Source organism: Megalobrama amblycephala, linkage group LG10 (genome assembly GCF_018812025.1).
Source record: "Megalobrama amblycephala isolate DHTTF-2021 linkage group LG10, ASM1881202v1, whole genome shotgun sequence".
NCBI lineage: Eukaryota > Metazoa > Chordata > Actinopteri > Cypriniformes > Xenocyprididae > Megalobrama > Megalobrama amblycephala.
Window position 1 is genome coordinate 3,753,781 of NC_063053.1, and position 24,270 is coordinate 3,778,050.

General features: G+C 32.5%; 1 protein-coding gene across 2 annotated transcripts in view; it reads right to left on the reverse strand.

Annotated features, from left to right (window-relative positions):
• LOC125276500 (kinase non-catalytic C-lobe domain-containing protein 1) overlaps positions 1-24,270 on the reverse strand; it is a 52,754-nt gene that overhangs the window by 19,184 nt on the left and 9,300 nt on the right. For both annotated transcript variants that reach the window (XM_048204024.1, XM_048204027.1), the window contains exons 4-16: positions 21,707-21,853; positions 19,862-19,979; positions 17,936-18,600; positions 16,869-16,983; positions 16,514-16,585; positions 16,330-16,391; positions 16,079-16,237; positions 15,540-15,617; positions 12,387-12,477; positions 10,572-10,764; positions 9,787-10,427; positions 8,779-8,917; positions 1,810-2,117 (exon numbers count right to left, since the gene is read on the reverse strand). In XM_048204024.1, coding sequence (XP_048059981.1) covers positions 1,810-2,117; positions 8,779-8,917; positions 9,787-10,427; positions 10,572-10,764; positions 12,387-12,477; positions 15,540-15,617; positions 16,079-16,237; positions 16,330-16,391; positions 16,514-16,585; positions 16,869-16,983; positions 17,936-18,600; positions 19,862-19,979; positions 21,707-21,853 — 2,788 coding nt within the window. The remainder of the gene's footprint in view (positions 1-1,809; positions 2,118-8,778; positions 8,918-9,786; positions 10,428-10,571; positions 10,765-12,386; positions 12,478-15,539; positions 15,618-16,078; positions 16,238-16,329; positions 16,392-16,513; positions 16,586-16,868; positions 16,984-17,935; positions 18,601-19,861; positions 19,980-21,706; positions 21,854-24,270) is intronic.

Consider the following 24,270-nt stretch of genomic DNA (forward strand, 5'->3'; position numbering starts at 1 on the left):
TACAGATGAAGTGAATAACACTGATGATCTCTTCATCACGGCACCTGTTAGTGGGTGGGATATATGAGGCAGCAAGTGAACATTCAGTGATGTGTTAGAAGCAGGAAAAATGGGCAAGCGTAAGGATTTGAGTGAGTTTGACAAGAGCCAAATTGTGATGGCTAGACGACTGGGTCAGAGCATCTCCAAAACTGCAGCTCTTGTGGGTGTTCCCGGTCTGCAGTGGTCAGTATCTATCAAAAGTGCTCCAAGGAAGGAACAGTGGTGAACCTGCGACAGGGTCATGGGCGGCCGAGGCTCAGTGATCGAAGGCTGGCCCGTGTGGTCCGATCCAACAGACGAGCTGCTGTAGCTCAAATTGCTCAAGAAGTTAATGCTGGTTCTGATAGAAAGGTGTCAGAATACACAGTGCATCAGTTTGTTGCGTATGGAGCTGCATAGCTGCAGACCAGTCAGGGTGCCCATGCTGACCCCTGTCCACCGCCGAAAGAGCCAACAGCGGACACGTGAGCATCAGAACTGGACCACGGAGCAATGGAAGAAGGTGGCCTGGTCTGATGAATCACGTGGATGGCCGGGTGCGTGTGCGTCGCTTACCTGGGGAACACATGGCACCAGGATGCACTATGGGAAGAAGGCAAGCCGGCGGAGGCAGTGTGATGCTTTGGGCAATGTTCTGCTGGGAAACCTCGGGTCCTGTCATCCATGTGGATGTTACTTTGACACGTACCACCTACTTAAGCATTGTTGCAGACCATGTACACCCTTTCATGGAAACAGTATTCCCTGGTGGCTGTGGCCTCTTTCAGCAGGATAATGCTCCTGACACAAAGCAGAAATGGTTCAGGAATGGTTTGAGGAGCACAACAACGAGTTTGAGGTGTTGACTTGGCCTCCAAATTCCCCAGATCTCAATCCAATCGAGCATCTGTGGGATGTGCTGAACAAACAAGTCCGATCCATGAAGGGTCCACCTTGCAACTTACAGGACTTGCTTCTAACATCTTGGTGTCAGATATCACAACACACCTTCTAGTGGAGTCCATGCCTTGACGGGTCAGGGGGACCAACGCAATATTAGGAAGGGGTCATAATGTTATGCCTGATTGGCCTGTTTGTCTATCTGTCTGTCGACTGGCAAACTGTCATATTCTACTTTTGTATTTTTCTTATTTTTGCGATTTACTCATGTATTGTGCTTTAAGTGTTTTTGAGTATGTGAGTGTTTGCTTTTGTGTGTGTGTTTCATGAGAAGGCCACAAAGAGCATAAAAGACGAAGGAAAACATCACTGCGTGTGTTTGGAACAAGCAGAATGGAGAGTAGTGGGTGACAGAAGGGGATGAAAATTCCCATCATCCACTTTAGTTTCCTGGCAACTCGTTCCCTCTAACAAGCACCAAGAGCTCTCTGTGTGTCTGGCAGCGCTGAAAAACACTCCGTCTTTTATATTCGCTTTCAACAGTCAATCAAACTAACAAAATTACTCCTTGACACTAATCAGACGATAACATCTGAAGAGATATAATAAAGGCCACATAAAACAGCATTCACAGCTCATTAAATTACTATAATGTGATGTATATCAGAGTGAAACTAAATGTTTTTAAATGTTTCTTTGTTTGCGGTTGTTGCAATAGCCTTGTATTGTACAAATGTATTGTACTATGTGAAAAACATATTACAAAGCTTGTATCAACCTAACATAGTTATTTGATTATTGTTCTTCATAATATTCATGATAATACCAGGAGCATGTAATTAAAGTAAATTTCAGTGTCAGTTACTATTTATTTCATATTGGTCCTACCTTTGCTGTCATCCTGTGATGTCACTTCCTGTGTGTCTTCTCTCCAACATGTAGTCCTGGTCTCAATCTCCTCTGGCTCAAATCCGTCTGCTGTTTCTCTGCATTTTAATTCATCCAGTTTGCATTTCAGTTCTTTCTTTATCTGGTTCTGCTCCTCTAATGTGTGTCGTTCTGAAGGCTGGGCCGAGCAGAGATTTGCATTGTGGTCAAGATGACCGTTTTCCTCGCTGGAAAAACACAGTCTGGCGCTCTGGAGTGATACTGGTGCCCTTTTCACTGCTTTTGAGGAGGGTTGTTCATCAGAGACTCTGAGAGAGAGAGAGAGAGAGAGAGAGAGAGAGAGAAACAACAAAAGGGTCTGTAAGACATTAAACAGTTCAACATCTAAGATCAGCCAACTGATGGACAAAAAAAGCACAAGAGCAAATAACACACCAAAAAACAACAACAAAATCTCGTCTTGTTTTCCAGTGTAATATCTAAACATATAAAGCTAACACAATTTACAGAGGTTTATGCTTAAATCATAAAATATACCAATGGATATTAAAAAAATATTATTTTGCACAATTTTGCCTTTTAAGTAAATGTGCCTTGTTTGTTTTTGACTGGAAAACATGACTAAAATACTTAAATTGAAAATTAATCAACCAGTATTTTGTCTTGTTTTCCACTTAATTCAGCACATGTAATATATTAAATATTACAGTTAGAAAACACGGCAAACATATAGATTAAAAATAATTTTGCATTAAACAGATACAGAAAGCAAGGTCTACTAATTAACTAAATCAAATCTGCCAATTAATTAAAAAAACATTAAATTCAAGATATATTATTTTATACAGATTTGTTTCTTCAGCAGATGTATCTTGTTTTAAGGATGGTTATAAAAACATGAGAAAACAGATTCAGATACAGACTGCAAGACACAAAATAAACAAATAAATAAATATTAGGCAACTAAACATTTATCATAAATAAATAAATAATGCCCAACTAAACCATTTATTATAAATAAATAATATAAATAAAAATATGAATAAATAATTAATAGCTAAACATTTATCATAAATGAAAAAAATAAATAAATAAGAGTCAACTAAACATTTATCATAAATAAATAAATAAATAATGCTCAACTAAACCATTTATTATAAATAAATAATATAAATAAAAATATGAATAAATAAATAATAGCTAAACATTTATCATAAATGAAAAAATAAAGAAATAAGAGTCAACTAAAAATTATCATAAATAAATAAATAATGCTCAACTAAACCATTTATTATAAATAAATAATATAAATAAAAATATGAATAAATAAATAATAGCTAAACATTTATCATAAATGAAAAAAAATAAAATAAATTAGAGTAAACTAAAAATTATCATAAATAAATAAATAATGCTCAACTAAACCATTTATTATAAATAAATAATATAAATAAAAATATGAATAAATAAATAATAGCTAAACATTTATCATAAATGAAAAAAATAAATAAATAAGAGTCAACTAAACATTTATCATAAATAAATAATAGTCATCTAAACAATTTATAATAAATAAATAAATGACAACTAAATCATTTATCATAAATAAATAAATAAATAAATATTAGTCAACTAAACCATTTATCATAAATAAATATTAGTCAAATAATCCATTTATCATAAATAAATAAGTAAATAAATAAATAATAGGCAACTAAACATTTATCATAAATAATAAATAAATAAATAAGAGTCAATTAAACATTTATCATAAATAAATAAATAGTAGTCAACTAAACCATTTATAATAAATAAATGTAAACTAAATCATTTATCATAAATAAATAAATATTAGCCAACTAAACCATTTATCATAAATAAATAAATAATAACCAACTAAACCATTTATAGTAAATAATAAATAAATAAAAGTCAACTAAATCATTTATCATAAATAAATATTAACCAACTAAACCATTTATTATAAATAAATAAATAAATAAATAAATAATAGTCAGTTAAACATCTTAATAAAAATAAATAATAGTCAATCATAACCCTCATAAATAAATAAATAAATCAACTAAACCATTTATCATAAATACATTTTTCTCTCTCTAAATTGTATTTGTCTGTATTATATTGCACTTATATTGTATTGCACTAATGTAGATTGCCTGAGCCTCAACCTAAGCATTTCAATGTGCAAAATGTCACTGACATTGTACATATGATAAATAAACTTGAAACTGAAACTAAATAAATAAATAAATATAGTCAACTGAACCATTTATCATAAATACATACATATTAGTCAAATAAACTATTTATCATAAATAAATAAATAAACCAAACCATTTATCATCAATAAATAAATAATTAATAGTCAACTAAACCATTTATCATAAACAAACAAATATGTTAAATAAATAATAGTCAACTAAACATTTATCATAAATACATAAATAAATAATTGAATGAAGTGTCAACTAAACCTGTTTCTATTCCAAACCACCTACCAGAGAACGTCATGCTTTAGCAGAGTTTTAAGAACGTGTCTTTTGATGCGAGGCTTGCTCTAGCTCATCTGAAGCGCAGTGACGTGACTAAACCTCCAGCACCTGCTGTGACGTCCACACCCCTCTCACAATACCTGCATCACTGTTTAACCCCTCACACCTCACGCCATGTGCAGGGAGAGTCTGTAACATCCACAGCCTTTTCAGTCTGTTCCCCTCACAGGCAGCATGTGATCCGGCTATGAGAAAGAGACTATTGTGTCTCCCAACATCACAGCTCTCTCTGCCTTCATGTGACGCCCTCTGACCTGATGGATTCAGGCGCAGATGAACCAGAGCCGAGCAATGAGGACTCTCAATGTCCACTTCAGGACTATCTGTTTCCATAGGGACCTTTCTGGAAAACTGGTTTTCTGAAATTATTCTGGCTTGATTACTGATGATAAGTGGAGCAGAAGTGGATGTATGTGTGTGTCTTGAGGGTTTACTGAGAAGCTCTCATGTGACTGAGATTCAAAGCCACAGGCTGTTTTTCATTTCAGCCTTCAGAAAAACAAACCTGAATATGATCTGTTCAATAAGCATCACTATTTCTGTCATATTTAGGGTTTCAATGCTAAACCTAAATGATTAACCTCGCTGTGCAGCATTTGTGCTCCAGACATAAATGATTCCGTTATCTTGTTTTTAACTAACAACTAATTAACTAACTAAAATCTGCCAATGAATTAATAATAATATTAGAAGATATATTATCTTACAGGTACAGCTAGCTAACTAACTAGTTGACTAACTAACAACTAACAAACTAGCAACTAACCAGCTAACTAATTAACTAACAACTAACTAAAATCTGCCAAATATTTAATAATAATATTTGAAGATATTACCTTACAGATATAGCTAACAAACTAACAAACTAACTAATTAACTAACTAACAAACTAGAAACTAACTAACCAACTAATTAACTAAAAACTAACTAATTAACTAGCTTAACCCTCTGGAGTCTGAGGCTGATTTGGGGCTTGGAGAAGTTTTGACATGCCCTGACATTTGTGCTTTTTTCAGTTGTTCATAAACATATAAATGACAAAAGTGTCATTACACTGTATTCAGCACAAACTAGGCTACCATAATATGTGAGGAACATGTATGTACATGTTTGTATTTTTGAAGGAATAATGTTTATGCGTGGTTATTGAAAAAACAAAAACTTAAGTCACTGAAATAAGGCCAAAAAAAGTATATTAAATCTGTGTTCACAAGACTTCTGGGTATTGGAGGTTGTAGACTAGAGTTTTTGCTTCAGAATTATATAAAAATTATGCTGCCTACTCCTTCATATAAAACAATATATTGATTTAGTTTTTGTAAGACACTTTTTGTCAAGAAACACAGTATGCATGGGGGCGTGAATCTGCATGAATAATGGGCCATTTACACCTGAGAAGACAAAGGAATCACATAGTAATGATCTGAAATGACTTGCATATTAATGAGGCATTTCAGTCAGGTAGGCTGTGAAAAAAACCCTCTGTAATAATGTCTCAGCTCATCATAAACAGCAATACTGTGAAATATTATTACAATTTAAAATAATGGTATTCTATTATATTCTTTAAAATATAATGTATTTCTGTGGTGCAAAGTGTCTGAACAATTATGTTACCTCTATGGCATTTCATGTCAAGTCAAGTCAAGTCAAATTTATTTATATAGCGCTTTTACAATTGGTAATTGTTTCAAAGCACCTTTACATATTAGAAGCACAGAAAAAAGGGAAGTGGTTAAAAATAAGCTGTACAAACAAGCGTGGTAATATGTAACATATACAAGATGGTGCTACATTAAGCCAATGTCGGCTGACTCCCAGGGGTGGAAAAAACCCCCTAGGAGAAAAACCCAGCGTGTTAACACTGGGAAAAAAGTCCTAGGAGGGAAAAAACCCCTTGGAAGATATATATAATATATGTAAATGGATATGGAGATCAAAATCTGAATTATACATTTTTATTCTAGAGATTAAAAATAGATTATATATATTTATATATATATAAATAGATTTCATATAGGCTTTTAGCTTAAAAGCATGCACATTTGGAGAAATATTGATGGATTCTTATATATTTATGTCAATTTTCTATACTGAGAAATAATATTTATTGTCATCACTATGAGTGCTGGATACTGTGTTTTTAATTCATACTTGCAGCCGGAGGGCGCTCTTTACACCTTTAGTCCACAAATTCATAATATAAAGAAGAAAAGGAACTAGGAACTAACTGCATGTCTTCTAGAGATCGCTAACCATTGCTTTAACATCCAAATAAACACTTTTCAAGACAATAAATACACGATTGAGACGATGAATGCATGTATTGCCTCTGAATTTGCGTCTGAATAGCGCTGGCTCCGTGGGCGTGGCCGCATTAGCGGATAATGAGCTGAATCACAGACTTCTGACATGGCTCTCTTTTCATAAAGATTACATAAACACAGAATGTTTGTTTTCGATTTGACTTGCACGATTTAAAACATTTCAACATTTCTTCAGACGTAAGTGTCATTTTTTTTGTCATTAGTATTCATAAGTTACAGTTCATTTTCTGAGAACTATCAGATTGGACTTCGTTCAGAGGGAGACGAGAGATCACGCATCATGTTAGTTTTCTTTATTTTACAAAAAGCACAACATTGTGTTTTTACTCTGAGTGTATACAAATGAAAGAAGATATTCTATAGTTTCAATTGATATATTACTTATGTCTCTATGACAAGAAATGACGGAGTATTTTAAGTCTGTTTTGCTGCAATGTGAAAAAAAACCTGCAAAAACGCGCCGGCGCGTTTTCAGACCTCAGGGAGTTAAATCTGCCAATGAATCAATAATAAAATTAGAAGATATATTATCTTTCAGATACAGCTTACAAACTAGCAACTAACTAACCAACTAACAACTAACTATTTAACTAACTAACTGACTAACTAAATCCTGCCAATGAATTAATAATAAAATTAGAAGATATATTATCTTTCAGATATAGTTAACAAACTAGCAACTAACTAACCAACTAACAACTAACTATTTAACTAACTAACTAACTAACAACAAACTAACTAACTAACTAAATCCTGCCAATGAATTAATAATAAAATTAGAAGATATATTATCTTTCAGATATAGTTAACAAACTAGCAACTAACTAACCAACTAACTAACTAACAAACAACTAACTAACTAACTAAATCCTGCCAATGAATTAATCAAATTAGAAGATATATTATCTTACAGATATAGCTAACTAACTAACTAACTAACAAACAAGCAAACAAACAACTAACTAACTAAATCCTGCCAATGAATTAATAAAATTAGAAGATATATTATCTTAAAGATATAGCTAACTAACTAACTAACAAACAAACAAACAAACTAAATGCTGCCAATGAATTAATAAAATTAGAAGATATATTATCTTTCAGATATAGTTAACAAACTAGCAACTAACAAACAAACAAACAAACAAACAAACAAACAAACAACTAACTAACTAAATCCTGCCAATGAATTAATACAATTAGAAGATATATTATCTTACAGATATAGCTAACTAACTACCTAACCAACTAAGTAACTAACAACTAACTAAAATCTGCCAATGAATTAATAATAATATTAGAAACTAACTAACAAACTAGCAACTAACTAACCAACTAACAACTAACAAATTAACTAACTAAAACCTGCCAATGAATTAATAATAAAATTAGAAGATTTATTATCTTACAGAAACAGCTAACTAACTAGCAACTAACTAACCAACTAACAACTACTTAACTAACTAAAGTTTGCCAATGAATTAATAAAAAAATTAGAAGATATATTATCTTACAGATACAGCTAACTAAATAACAACTAACTAAAATCTGCCAATGAATTAATAATAATGATATTACAAGATATATTATCTTACAGATATAGACTGCTGATGAAATAATCAAAAAATTAAATGATTTTCTTAGTATTTTTGTCTTGTTTTCCAATATCTAATTATCCTTAAATCAAGATACATTTACTTGAAAAGCAAAATGACTGAAGATAATGAGTTTATGCTTAAAATTAAGTGAATTTATGCTTGCAAGAAGAAAAAATATCTGTCCATGCAGTAAGAAAAATAAACTTGTTTTCCTGTTCAATTAAGGTTATTTTTTGACCCCATGCAAAAAAGAAAATCCTTTTTTTGCAGTGCATTTTACTAAGTGATCAGATGCATGATTTTTGTTTGGCAGACGATGAAATGGGTGAAGAAAATCAGAGTTAAACTAAAGGAGGCACAGGAGCCATTCCTAGAGAGATCACAGAGACTGTTTCTTCAGTTTTATCTAGAACCAAATGCTCCAGATGTAAATAAGGTGTGGAAGGGAATGAAAGAGATCTTCATACTCACAGATGACACGAACGGTGGTTGATCAGACGGTGCAGGTCACACAGCAGCTTCTGCTCCCAGTACAGATCGCAGAATTTCTCCCTTACTGCTCGGCAAAAAGTGTCAAACTGGAGGTTTTTTAAGGACAAGATGTATTCTCCTAGAAAGAGAAAAGTCATGAGGGAGTCCTTGAAGTCTCTTCCAGCGACAAAGACCCGATTAAGAAAATTCAAACAAAGGCAAAATCCCTGTGAAAACATGTGGCCTATTCTTACATAAACAAACTCTGAGGAACATTGCTTAAGTTTTTCTTGATTGAGCTCCCCTAGACTTATTTAACAGAAAAATCTGTAAATTAAAGATTGAGTTGGGGGTGATTTTTAACACAGGCAAGTAAAGCATATTAAAATAAATAAATAAATAAAATAAAAAATGTAAAAATAATAAAACATAATATAAAGTTAACAATGAAAAAATTATAAAATGTAAATACAAAAAATAGTAAAATGTAAAAAATGTTAAATGTAAAAATAATAAAACAATACAATGTAAAACTGTCAAAATAAAACAAGTAAAATAATACTAAAAAATAATAATTAATTGTAAAAAAAACAGTAATAATAATAATAAAATATATGAATAATAAAACAAAACAAATGTAAAACTATAATTATATTAATTGTAAAAAAAGCATGAAAAATAATCAAATTAAGTGTAAAAAATAATAAAATAAAATGTTAAAAATGAAAGAAAAAAAACGTTAATACAAAATAGTAAAACAAATCTAAAAAATAGTAAAACAACAATAAAATGTAAAGAAAAATGTACAAATAAAACAATTAAAATAATACTAAAAATAAAACGTAATAATAATAAATATAAAAAACTAAATAAGATAATAAAATGCAAATAAAACAAACAAAAAATATTTAAAAATGTTTCAATAAGTAATAATAAGGGAAAAATTGATAGACAAGTTAAAATGTTATAAAAATAAAAAGTTCAAAAATGATTTATGTAAATAGTTACCCATAGCCAGATCTTCGACTCCATTCTCCATGTAGCCGTCAAATGCAAACTCTTCTCTGAGCAGGTCAATGAGACGCTGCAGGCACGGGCATCTCTGACATGAGCTTGACAGGGTCAACGTGTGACTCCTACAGTGAGGAACAGTGCTGGCTTGAACTGTAATATTTAGAGCCCTTTCAGGAGACACTGTAGAGTCATTATCTCTGTGGGAAACACAGCCTCTTTCATTCCTGATAGTGTCGTCTGATTTTACAGAACATAAAGGATTTAGTAGTTTCATGTTTAGTGGTTCTGCACTGAAGTGATCCACGCCTGTGATTGGCTGAAGCTCGGCGATCTGAACAGGAAGTAGGGTCAGATGTCCTGTCTGTGGGTCTTGCTGAAGCAGAAAGTTGTTACAAATCCCATTATCACATGGTAGGGCGAGGTAGTTTGGCTGTTTGTCCGTTTCTTCATTGGTTATTTGTGGAATCACTGGAGGCGGTGAAATCACAAGAGTCTTACAACTGGATGATGATGAATAACCGGCCACATCCGCCTTAGAGAAAACTCCCCCAATCCCATCATCCTCAGTGTCGTTCTCTTCCTGTTCTTCTGGCTCTGGAACCATAGTTTCATCTGTGATGCGTCCACTGACAATCCTTAAAAATAAACAAGAACATTAGATCCTAAACTTGTGAAAGCACTTCAAAAAATAAAAGTGTAAAAAAGTTATTGAAGTTTAAACGGATCGTCACTAATGCGATGGGGGAAAGGCAATAAAAAAAGTGCACCAATAGACCTACAGCTCGGACTGAGGGTGAGTCGGGGTGTTTTGATGAATGACCTCCTCCTGGGTCAGTACTATAGGGCTGAAGTGTGTAGCAGGAGAGGTGAAGGCCTCGGGCAGACTGATGGTGGTGGAGGATACTGGGTAATTATGAGGAACAGGGCCAATTACAGGGTCCAACCTGCCCTCGCAGGCCAACGGCACAAAACCTGAGAGAAAAACAGCACAAGCACACAGACCTGCAGATTAATGCCACACAAATGTACAGTATCTTCATATTCGGCCGACACACACGCTTGAACAGTTATTACAAAACAGGGTGGATATCATGAAAACAAGTGGATCACATTTCACCCCAACATAAAATAAATAAGAACGTTTATAAAATGAAAAGGAATCCTATTTTAGGGCCACTAATGCACTTTTTTGCAATATGACTTTAATTTAACAGCAAAAGCACATTTCCCCTCATATTCTCCTCATATACTGTAATGCATCCATTTTAAAATAAAATAATAATAAAATGTAAAATAAAAAATGTAAATATAATAAAACTAAATATTGTTAAAATAACAATAAAATGTAAAAATAATAGCACAAAATAAAATGTAAAAAATGAAAAAAATAAATACATTAAATTAATAAAAAAAACAGTAAAATGTAAAAAAGTGCAAAAATGTAAAAACAAAAAATAAAAGAACTAAAACAATACTAAAAATAATAATACATTTAAAAAAAACATAAAAAAAATAAAGCAAAATATAATGTTAAAAAAAAAAAAAAAACATTTAAATAATGCAAAATAATGCAAAAATAGTAAAATGTAAAAAAATGTTAAACGTAAAAATAATAAATGTAAAAAATAAAACTAATTTAAGTAATACTAAATATAATAATACATTGTAAAAAAAATAGAAAATAAGAATTTTAAAAATAATAAATTTTACATAATGAAAAGGAATCCTATTTTATGACTACTAATGCACTTTTTTGCTATATGATTTTATTTTAATATTACCCTGATCTTCAAATTCAGTTATTAGTTGGTCTTGTGGACTACATGTAATCTGTCATGTGTAATATTATTCAGGACAGTACTAAATAAAAAATGACATGCATTTTTTTTTTTTTACAATCCCTCTTATTTTGTTAAAATAATTAACATTTTGCAGATTCTGTAAGACTTTTATGTTGCAAAAGATTTCTATTTTAAATAAAATAATAATTATAATATGGTTTCCACAAAAATATGAAGCAGCACAACTGTTTTCAACACTGATAATAATCAGAAATGTTTCTTGAGCAGCAGATCAGCATATTAGAATGATTTCTGAAGGATCATGTGACACTGAAGACTGGAGTAATGATGCTGAAAATTCAGCTTTGATCTCAGGAATAAATTACAGCTTAATATATATTCACATAGAAAATAGCTATTTTAAATTCTAATAATATTTTTTTATAGTTTTTACTGTATTTTTTATCAAATAAATTCAGTCTTGGTGAGCAGAACCCACCCCAAACTTTTGAACAATAGTGCATTTATATATATATATATATATATATATATATAAAATCTTTTTTTTTTTTTTTTTTTTTTTTTTTTAATTACAATAATATGAGATTCTTTTCAGATTATGATTAAAAAATATGTGGGTAAATGTGCTTAATTGTTATAAAGATAATACAGGCTTTCTTTATGAGCAGTAGAATTTCTTTCTCCTGATTTTAGGGTGAAATATGACCTGAAAATATTCTTGACAGGTTTTGTGAGAGTTTAATCTATTTAATCTGAAATGTTAAAAATGTAGATTGACAGAATGACTCGCACCTGTCTTAACTTCTCCCAAGTGTGGGTCAGAGGGGTTTTCAGCACACTCAGGAGAAGATGATTCCTCTGTACCTCTATTCCCATCGAATGCCTTCAATGAAAACGGTACTTGTTATGAGAAACTTGTTTACTGAAGTTCATGCATTAAGACAGGAAAGAGTTACAGAAGAGTGTTTGGACGTTTATGAGAGTAGCTGGGATTTACTCTTCATTTTTTTCTGTTTGTATTTTGTCTACAGAATTTCAGAAGAAACATTTGAGGGAAAGTTACTTAAACAGAGTCTCCTGAGATATGAAAGATCAACCTCTGAGCAATAGCATTCCTCTGGGAAGTCTCATGAAGAATCAATTCACGACTATCTGGAAACTGGAGTCAAAAAAAAAAAAAGTGCAAACTGGACAGAAATGACTTTAGATGGGCTGGCGCCTACAGGGGCGTCTGTTTGCCGCTGATATCACTGGACTGGCATGTTTAATGCAGCAGAAGGATGGGCAGATTCAGGCAGAGACAATGTTTCTGTGACACAGACAGTTGATAAAATATGGAAGCTTGTTTCCGCCATGGAATAAAAAACTGAAAAGGTAATTGCGACATTTTATTTCACAATTCTGACTTTATTTCTCACAATTCCAAGTTTATTTCTCGCAATCCAAAGTTTATTTCTCACAATTCCACGTTTATTACTCACAATTATGACTTTATTTGTCTCGCAATTACGAGTTTATTACTGGCAATTCTGACTTTATTTCTGGCAAATTCAAGTTTATTACTGGAAATTCTGACCTTATTTGTCTCGCAATTCCAAGTTTATTTCTGACAATTCCAAGTTTATTACTTGCAATTCCGACTTTATTTCTCACATTTCCAAGTTAATTTCTCGCAATTCCACATTTATTACTCGCAATTATGACTTTATTGGTCTCACAATTCCAAGTTTTTTTACTGGCAATTCCGACTTTATTTCTCACAATTCCAAGTTTTTTACGGGCAATTCCGACTTTATTTCTCACAATTCCAAGTTTTTTACTGGCAATTCCGACTTTATTTCTCACAATTCCAAGTTTTTTACTGGCAATTCCGACTTTATTTCTCACAATTCCTAGTTTATTACTGGCAATTCCGACTTTATTTCTCACAATTCCAAGTTTATTCTTGAAATTCTGACTTTGTCTGTCTCGCAATTATGAGTTTATTACTCGCAATTCTGACTTTATTTGTCTCGCAATTAGGAGTTTATTACTGGAAATTCTGACTTTATTTCTCACAATTCCAAGTTTATTACTGGCAATTCCGACTTTATTTCTCACAATTCCTAGTTTATTACTGGCAATTCCGACTTTATTTCTCACAATTCCAAGTTTATTTCTTGAAATTCTGACTTTGTCTGTCTCGCAATTATGAGTTTATTACTCGCAATTCTGACTTTATTTGTCTCGCAATTAGGAGTTTATTACTGGAAATTCTGACTTTACTTCTCACAATTCCAAGTTTATTACTGGCAATTCCGACTTTATTTCTCACAATTCCAAGTTTATTTCTTGAAATTCTGACTTTGTCTGTCTCGCAATTATGAGTTTATTACTCGCAATTCTGACTTTATTTGTCTCGCAATTAGGAGTTTATTACTGGAAATTCTGACTTTACTTCTCACAATTCCAAGTTTATTACTGGCAATTCCGACTTTATTTCTCACAATTCCAAGTTTATTACTCGCAATTCTTGCTTTATTTGTCTCGCAATTCCAAGTTTTTTACTGGCAATTCCAACTTTATTTCTCACAATGCCAAGTTTATTACTGGCAATTCCGACTTTATTTCTCACAATTCCAAGTTTATTTCTTGAAATTCTGACTTTATTTGTCTCGCAATTATGAGTTTATTACTGGCAATTCCGACTTTATTTCTCACAATTCCAAGTTTATTACTGGTAATTCCGACTTTATTTCTCACAATTCCAGGTTTATTACTCGCAATTCTGACTTTATTTGTCTCGCAATTAGGAGTTTATTACTGGAAATTCTGACTTTATTTGTCTCGCAATTACAAGTTTATTTCTCGCAATTCCAAGTTTATTACTGGAAATTCTGACCTTATTTGTCTCGCAATTCCAAGTTTATTTCTGACAATTCCAAGTTCATTTCTCGCAATTCCACATTTATTACTCGCAGTTATGACTTTATTGGTCTCACAATTCCTAGTTTATTACTAGCAATTCCGACTTTATTTCTCACAATTCCAAGTTTATTTCTTGAAATTCTGACTTTATTTGTCTTGCAATTAGGAGTTTATTACTGGAAATTCTGACTTTATTTGTCTCGCAATTACAAGTTTATTTCTCGCAATTCCAAGTTTATTACTGGAAAACCTGACCTTATTTGTCTCGCAATTCTAAGTTTATTTCTGACAATTCCAAGTTCATTTCTCGCAATTCCACATTTATTACTCGCAATTATGACTTTATTGGTCTCACAATTCCAAGTTTATTACTGGCAATTCCGACTTTATTTCTCACAATTCCTAGTTTATTACTGCCAATTCTGACTTTATTTCTCACAATTCCAAGTTTATTACTGGCAATTCCGACTTTATTTCTCACAATTCTACGTTTATTACTGGCCATTCCGACTTTATTTCTCACAATTCTACGTTTATTACTGGCCATTCCGACTTTATTTCTCACAATTTTACGTTTATTACTGGCCATTCTGATTTTATTTCTCACAATTCCAAGTTTATTACTGGCAATTCCGACTTTATTTCTCACAATTCCAAGTTTATTACTGGAAATTCTGACTTTATTTGTCTCGCAATTCCAAGTTTATTTCTCACAATTACAAGATTATTACTGGAAATTCTGACTTAATTTCTTGCAATTCCAAGTTTATTACTGGCAATTCTGACTTTATTTCTGGCAATTCTGACTTTATAACTCGTAATTGCATTTGATTCTGAGGAAAAAAGTCAGAATAGTGAGATAAAAAGTTACCTTGCATGGTGGAAACAAGTTTCCATAGTAAAACGCACAAAGAACAGAGACCCTATAAAACTAAAAAAGGAATCACAGGACTGAACAAATCCTGCCCGTGCGTGACCCGTTCTCATCAGATCTGCATTTGCACAGATCCTCCAGTGAAATGAAGAGTGACGCTTCACCTGGTGAACTCGGCTGATGAGCTGCGTCCACACACTCTCTGCATCGGTCCCCTGGCGGTAGAGATAGTCACAGCAACACTGAAATATATCAGCAGACATAAACCACATTACCACACGTAAACAGCCTGAGTGCCCGAGTTATGAGAGAAAACAGAATGTGTGTTTAGATGAAAAAAACAAGAAATGCATTCAATGCAAAAAGAAAATGAAGCCTATTGTACGTCCATTAAGACTTTAATTACATTGTGACATTATTTTCAGGACAATTCTGCCCCAAATTCACATGACTATAATGCAAAAAATCATGAATTATTAAAATCATTTCTTAACATTAGTTAATTGGTTAAAAACAATGAAGAACTGTATTTTAATTAATTAACACTGACAAATACTATTAAATGTAAAAAAATATATTGCTCACTGTTGGTTCATGTTAATTAATACATTCTCTTACATAATCTTATCCTAGGATTTGGAGTGAAATATGACTCTAGAAAATACGTTTTAAATGAATAAATAATGAATGATCATTCAAGTACCTTTTTGGCCATTTCAATAGAAGGTCTTTCGATCGGAGTTCTTTTGGCCATCTCAAGCAGAAGTCTCTTGAGTTTTCTCGGCATGGCCAACTTTTGATTAGGAGATAAATTAAACTTGGCTGTAGCCCAGAGGACTGCTGCTACCCCATACACACATGCCTAGAGACCAGCAAAAACACACTGCAAAATCACATCCATTTAAATACACAACACTGTGGAACTACTAGAAACTGGTTGCAATAGTAACAAACCTTTTCCGTTACAATTCCATGTTCTTGAAATTCAGGAGCCAAGAAAAATGCATCACAGGAGACTGAGAAGAACAACCGGAACAAAATGAATGAACTGATATCAATTATATGAATTGCGTTTACTTAAGCTGTTTTATTTTGCATTTAACATTATGCGTTGTAAATGAGATGTTAGAGCTCGTACCTGAGGTTTTTGGCCTCAAAAACAGCATCTCTCCTTCACAGCCCACATACACAGACTCCAGACACAGATAGTCTAACGTAACAGACAACAGTTATTTTTCTCAAACACGTACCACAGATCAATTAAATATCGCCATTCGTTTTTGTTAAATTGGGATTATTGGTATAACATTTCTAGCTTCAACATTCAAGATTTTAGGTTAAAATTTATAGGAATGTCAACTGCATATGTGCATTATAGAAAAGCATTGCATCTGTAAAGCACTGAATAATGTTGCTTTAACATATAGGTTCATTCTAAAGTTACTATATGGACATAAAGACAAAGTAAAGACTCTTTGATGCACTCGACTGACCTGGAAGGTCGATGTATGTCTGCAGCGTGGAGAGACACGTGTAGCATAAAGCCCAGAGCTCATTCACTGAGAAAGGCCGAGCAGAGAGCGACAGCAGCTCCCGCAAGGACATCCACTGGGAAACAAACAAAAAACAATATCAACAATATTTCTCATTCATTTTACATCAACGCTCAAAGTTCAATGCAAAGGGAGATATTTTCTTTTACAGAAATCACTTTTTAAGGACTACAACAAACAGCTGGTAGGGACTACAATGAGCTTCTTCCCGGGTTTGTGACATCACAAACCCTAAAATTTACATAAACCCCGCCCCTGAGAACACACAACAAAGTGGGCGGGGCCATGTTGGGCTGCTTTAGAGAAGAGGAAGAGTTGTTGTAGTAGAGTGTTGTTGTCATGCCGTCATTTTTCATTCAATTCAACACAAAAGATGAACATGACGGCACATGCTAGTGGATGACTTGAATCAACTCCACAGCAACTACATCAATTTATCCACTAACCATTCAGAAACGTCTAAAAGTTGTAACTTCTTCCTGAGTCTCTCCATCAGTGTCGACTCCGGTTTGAACAATGTAAGGCTGAACACTTTCGTCATTTTGGCTGCGTGAGATTCTCCAGCTTTGTTGTTGTTGAGCTGTTAAAGCTCCGCCCTCTTCTGGAAAGGGGGCGGGAGCAGCAGCTCATTTGCATTTAAAGGGACACACACAAAAACGGCGTGTTTTTGCTCACACCCAAATAGGGGCAAATTTGACAAGCTTTAATAAATGATCTGTGGGGGATTTTGAGCTGAAACTTCACAGACAAATTCTGGTGACACCAGAGACTTATATTGCATCTTGTGAAAAAGGGGCATAATAGGTCCCCTTTAAAATATGTTAAAACAATTAAATGTGTATTTTTTGGATGTTTTCTTTCCACTAGTCTGAAAGAACACAAGTTATGGAAGTAAAATAGACTAAAATCTCAATACTGACCAGTGCATGAAAAAAAAAATTCCTGTACTGTTTTGCCTTAAATAAAACAGAAGTCATATTTTGGCCGTTCTGTATCAACAAACAAACCTCATTCTGATATTCCTCATTCAGGCACAATATAGATTTGTTCATGTGGTTAGAGCTGCACAGATCAGCTTCTGCATAAGTTTGTCCGTCTTCCAGAGGCGTCGGGGTTTGAGCATCTCCAGTGCCGCTCTGATCTGTCTCATGTGCATCAGGTTCGACTGTTGCATCCACAGACGGGACACATAACTCCTCTCCGCCCGAGTCTAAACTCCTCGTGGCCTGTTCTGGTTTGGCCCGACGCAGTCTCCCGCTCCAGCCGGCCGGCACGCTCTCGTCCTCTGTGATCTCGGAGAGGTCGGCCACCAGCATGCTGATGGGTGCGTGCGAGGGAGGACTGAACGTCGGAGGGTTGTTGGAGTCCGGGACGGAGCAGGAGCGGTTGAGGGCTCTCTTCGCTCTCCCAGGCCTCCTCTCCTGACTCCTCCTGTGCACCGGAGAACTGTTCTGAGACCTGCTGTCCGGCGAAGGCTCGTCTTCCCTGAGTCCAACCGAAGCTCCGGACCAAGGCGATCCGTTACAGACCAGACCTCTGCGCTTCAGCAGCAGCTCCTCCCCGTCGCATGAATCGGCCGAGTAGTTTCTGATCATGGTACGATCGCTGGTGTGATTCTCCATGGAGTTTGATCTTAAAGCTTTGTAATCCAGAAAATGGAAATTGGATCCATCTGTGAACAAATAGAAAGATCTGACTACGTGAGATAACAAAGCAGCGATTCCCAAACTTTTTTTATCAGCCAAACTACTTTAAGCTAAATATTTACTTGAAATCCACCTGAGATTTTTATTTGAATATTTCAATAATTAAACAACGAACAGTTCACATGTTCACGGTTCACTGATTTCAGTTAATGTTCACGTCACGCAGGTATTATATATATATATATATATATATATATATATATATATATATATATATATATATAACACACACAATTTTTATATTTTTCTGATGTCAGTTAATAGTAACAACATGCAGCTAAACAAATACTATATATTTTTATTATTTAATTATTGATTAGATCTTTTATTATTTTTTATTGTCTGATGTCAGTTATGGTCACATGACATGCAGGTAAACGAATAAAATATGTGTTTTATTTTTTAAATCATTTTTTATATTTTATTATTATTTATTATTCTCTTATGTCAAATAATGATCACATGACATGCAGGTACATTTTTGTATTATTTATTATTTTTTATTATTCTCTGATATCAGTCATATGACATGCAAGTAAACAAATAAAATAATTTTTTATTTATTCAATTCATGTTATTTATTACTTTTAAGTGTTTTATTTTAATTTTTGAAAAAAAAAACAATTAAAAAATAATAGTTTAAAACAGTTTAATTTTAAAATTATTGAATATATTTTTGTTATTTATTATTCTCTGATGTCATTTAATGATCACATGACATGCAGGTAAATGTTTGTATTATTTATTATTTTTTATTATTTATTATTCTCTAATATCAGTTAATGGCCACATAACATGCAATTAAACAAATAAAAAAAAAATTATTTATTATTTTTAAGTGTTTTATTTTAAGTGTTTGAAAAAAATAATTAAAAAATAATTGTTATTTATTCTCTGATGTCAGTTAATGGTCACATATTCGTATTATTTTTTATTATTTCATTTATTTTTGTTATTTATTGTTCTCTGATGTCAATTAAAGATCACATGACATGCAAATAAACAAATAAAATAATTTTTTTTTAATTTATTCTATTTTTTATTATTTATTATTTTTAAGTGTTTTATTTTAATCATTTGAAAAAAATAATAATTAAAAAAATGTAATTTAATTTTAAAATCATTTATTTATTTTAATTTTAGATTTTTGGATAAATGATCAACCCCCTGCAGTTCCCTCACAAACCATCAGGGCTGCCACATTATGAGACAACTGTTGAATCAAACCTTGGAAATTAGCGACGGACTCTATGGACAGAACTCTTCGGCCAATAGCAGAGAGTTTCCGGCAGACGGTTGTGGGCGAGACGTCACCGAGTACAGCCTCCGCCTGAGAGAAAATATCCTGTCAAAATAAGAGGTGATGTTATTCACACATATCATTAGAAAAAGAGGGAAATCTGCCTCCTTAAGACCAAAGACCCTTAAACGGTTTATATCATACATTTTAAGTATTTAATTCTCCACAGAAAGTCATAGAAGTTCATAAAGAGTCAATCTTACACTTTTTACTTTTTTTTTTTCGTGCATATCATGTGAACTTGAGTAAATGTGTTGTTAAACTAAAAGTATTAACTTAAAATCTCAGAGGTTCAGCTGACAAAAAAAGTTTTATAGAATCCAGAACAAATCTATTGGATATTTTATAATTCCTGGAAGGTCAGCGTGAGTTCCATTAAACATTTATAGCTACTACTTGTAAAACAGACGATGTTTTCACATATCATCACAGTTTTGTTTTCTGTAACATTCTCTACCCCTGTCAGCTGTGGTCAGTCTCAGCCGTCAGCGTGAGCTTCAGCTCAGTAAAGCTTCGCTCTTGTGATTGTTCACAGCTGTCAGATGGAGGGCTTTGAAGCAGAGATCTGGCTGCACATCAGCATCTGTCACACTGGAGAAATGGACTGGTAAAGAGTGCAGTTGGCACTGTAGTGTAGATCCATGACTAATCTGAGTCTATGGGGGTGGCTGTTGTGTTTCAGAGCAACTACTTTTATTTCAAAGCACTAGCTCTGAATAACCACAAGACGGCGCTCAAGAGCCATGCCATTAGCAAAGGTCAACAAACATGATCATCAGGATTTATTCACATCAAATCCAGTGCTTGTTTGTGCACGTTTATGTTGCAATCAAATTACAGTTATGCCGTTAACGTAAAAAATAAAAGCAGAAGTATTTTAGTGGTCTCAGACTTTTAGATTGAAATGACTAAATTAATAAAGTTATGCAAATAACATGCAATAATTATTACAATTATGTTTTAATATGCAGCCTTTACAACTGATGTCCATCAAATTCTTATGCTGTTAAAATATTCAACAATATCTCATGATGGCCGATTTCAAAACACTGCTTCGGAGCTTTATGAATCTTTTGTTTCGAATCAGTGATTCAGATCTCCGGCTAAACTGCTGAAATCACGTGACTTTGGTGCTCCGAACCACTGATTCGATTCGTAAAGCTCTGAAGCAGTGTTTTGAAATCGGTCATCACAAGATATTGTTGAAAAGTCGTTATTTTGTTTTTTTGGCGCACAAAAAGTATTCTCGTCACTTTATAATATTAATAATATTTATAATATTATTATTCATCAACAATATCTTAATTTGTGTTCTGAAAATGAATGAAGGTCTAACAGGTGTGGAACGACATGAGGGTGAGTAATAAATGACATTATTTTCATTTTTGGGTGAACTAACCCTTTAATAAAAAGTAATATGTTTATAATTAAAAAAAGGTTTATAATTACAAAAATAAAAGCAGAAGTATTTGGAATAGTGGTCTCAGACTTTTAGATAATTTTTTTTTTTAGAAATTACAATTTATATATATATATTTAAAAAAATATTACAATTATATTATGAACATGCAAATATAATCATTAAAATGTTTCAGTTTTTTTATTTTTATCTGGCACTTCATTGGTCAGCAAAACCAAATGCATGCAGCCATCAACTCTAATTTTTTTCTTTTATTATTTAAAAATAAAAGCAGAAGTGTTTTCACTAGTGGTTTCAGACTTTGAGACTCCTCTGTAAACTTCACACTGTCATGAACACAAGACTGGTGAACCTGGAGTCGTGGTCGATCGTCAGGTTTCTCTCGCTGCATCTGCTTCAGCAAACACCTGCTCTCTTCACTCAGCTCCACCTGCAGCTCCACATCCGTGACGAAATCCAGTGCGGCTGAGAGGGTGGAGCCTAATGAGAACATGTGACCCTGAAGGAGAGAATGATGCTAATTAAACCATGTAAAGAAACTGTACATCTTAAACATATCTAAGGGATCAAATATGCTTTTAAAAACCTGATCCTCAGACAAGTGGAAACTGATATTACAAAGACCACCACAAACATTTGCATAATATTTTCAGTTTGTAAACCTGTGTTTGGTGCACGAGATGAAATCTGTAATATGAAGTTGTAATGCATCATTTCATGCATTATGACATACGAGTCTGTCTTTTGTACAAAAGAAAATGCACATTTATTTAGTTTTTTATTTTATTTATTAGTTTCTTAAATAAAACAAAGACTAATTTGTATCTGATGTCTCAGGACAGGATGCAACAAAGTCACCCTTAAAATAAAGTATAAAATTAAATTTGCAAAAGTATTAAAATTATGTTATGAATATGCAAAAAAGCAACAAAAAAACTTGCTTCCATCTGAAAAAACGAAGTGTATATGAAGTATAAAAATGTAGTATAAAATTAAAATGACAAAATTATTATGATTAAATTATGAATCTGCAAAAACATTATTGAAATGTCATGAAAATGCAAAAAAAAAACTGTCTTTCAATCTGAAAAAAGTGTAAATTAAGTATAAAAATGAAGTATAAAATTAAAATTACAAAATATTAATAAAATTGTTAGAAATATGTAAAAAAAAAAAAAAAAAACGTGGCCTCCATCTGGAAAAAAAACATATGAATATATGAAGTATGAAATTATTGTAACACAATTATTAAAAGTATGTTATGAAGCTACAAGAATATTATTAAAATTATGTTATGAAAATGCAAAAAAAAGCAACAAAATAAATAAATAGATAAATAAAACTTGCCTCCATCTGTAAAAAAATGAAGTGTATATGAAGTATAAAATTAAAATTGCAAAATTATTAAAATTATGTTATGAACATGCAAAAAAGCAACAAAAAACTTGATTCCATCTGAAAAAATGAAGTGTATATGAAGTATAAAAATGTAGCATAAAATTAAAATTACAAAATTATTATGATTAAATTATGAATCTGCAAAAACATTATTGAAATGTCATGAAAATGCAAAAAAAGAATCTGAAAAAGTGTAAATGAAGTATAAAAATGAAGTATAAAATTAAAATTACAAAATATTAATAAAATTGTTAGAAATATGTAAAAAAAAAATGTGGCCTCCATCTGGAAAAAAAAAACATATGAATATATGAAGTATGAAATTATTGTAACACAATTATTAAAAGTATGTTTTGAAGCTACAAGAATATTATTAAAATTATGTCATGAACATGATTCACCTCCATCTAAAAAGTATATGAAGTATAAAAATGAAGTATAACATTATTATTACACAACTATTAAAATTATGTTATGAACTTGCAATAATATTATTAAAATTATTCTATGAATAAAATCTAAGATAACATCAGCGAATTATGGAGCGCCACAAGGATCAGTGTTAGGACCTCTGTTGTTTTCAATATATACGCTGTCACTATGAAATATAAAATGACAAAATTATGAAAATTATTTTAGGAACATGTAAAAAAAAAATATTAAAATAATGTTTCAGTTTTTACAATAAGAGTTCCATTCAGACTATATTTTCTTCTCATTTGGTCAGCAGCCTCGACTCTGAAGCAGCTGATGTCCATCAAACCTGACGGCTCATTGTTCAGCCTCAAAAAATGAATGAGCCTTTCCATGAAAAGATGATCAGAAATGCTGCAAACAACAGAATCTCAAACAGATAAGACTCATCAAAAAGAATCTCGTAGAGAATATCATGATTATGATTAAGGTGTGTTTAAAATAAAAGGTTGTTCATTCCCAGCTGAAAAGAGCATTACATAAGGTGTTTTCATTTCAGAAACGCAAACCGCCTACAGCAATTCTGGCTTGTGGTTTTTATACTTCTGATGTTCAGGACAGTAAAGCCTTATGGATTATATATATCCAGATATCAGAAGCTAGTAGGTTGTTTGCATATGGTATTATGGCAAGTCTTCGTGTTACTGTGCGTAATAAGCTGGAAGTTCAGGTTTTGGCTCACGAACCACAGTCTCCAGGGCTTATGAATCATATGTGTGACACTCAATCCAGATATATTTTATGATCTATAATATTCTCTAAACATTTTTTCTAAAGTTTACCAAAGTGGCAACACAAAATGTGCAACTTGATGTACATATTTTACACGCCCAACATGATTGATACAAACAAAACTACCATGGTGCAATGAAAATATTATAATATCTTGCATGGTATTTTACATTTACATTAATGCATTTGGCAGATGCTTTTATCCAAAGTGACATTCCCTTGGGAATCAAACCTACCACCTTATCAGCGTTGCTTGTGTCATGATCTACTGCTGGAAATACAGGAATGGCATTTATATGGTACTCCAATGAA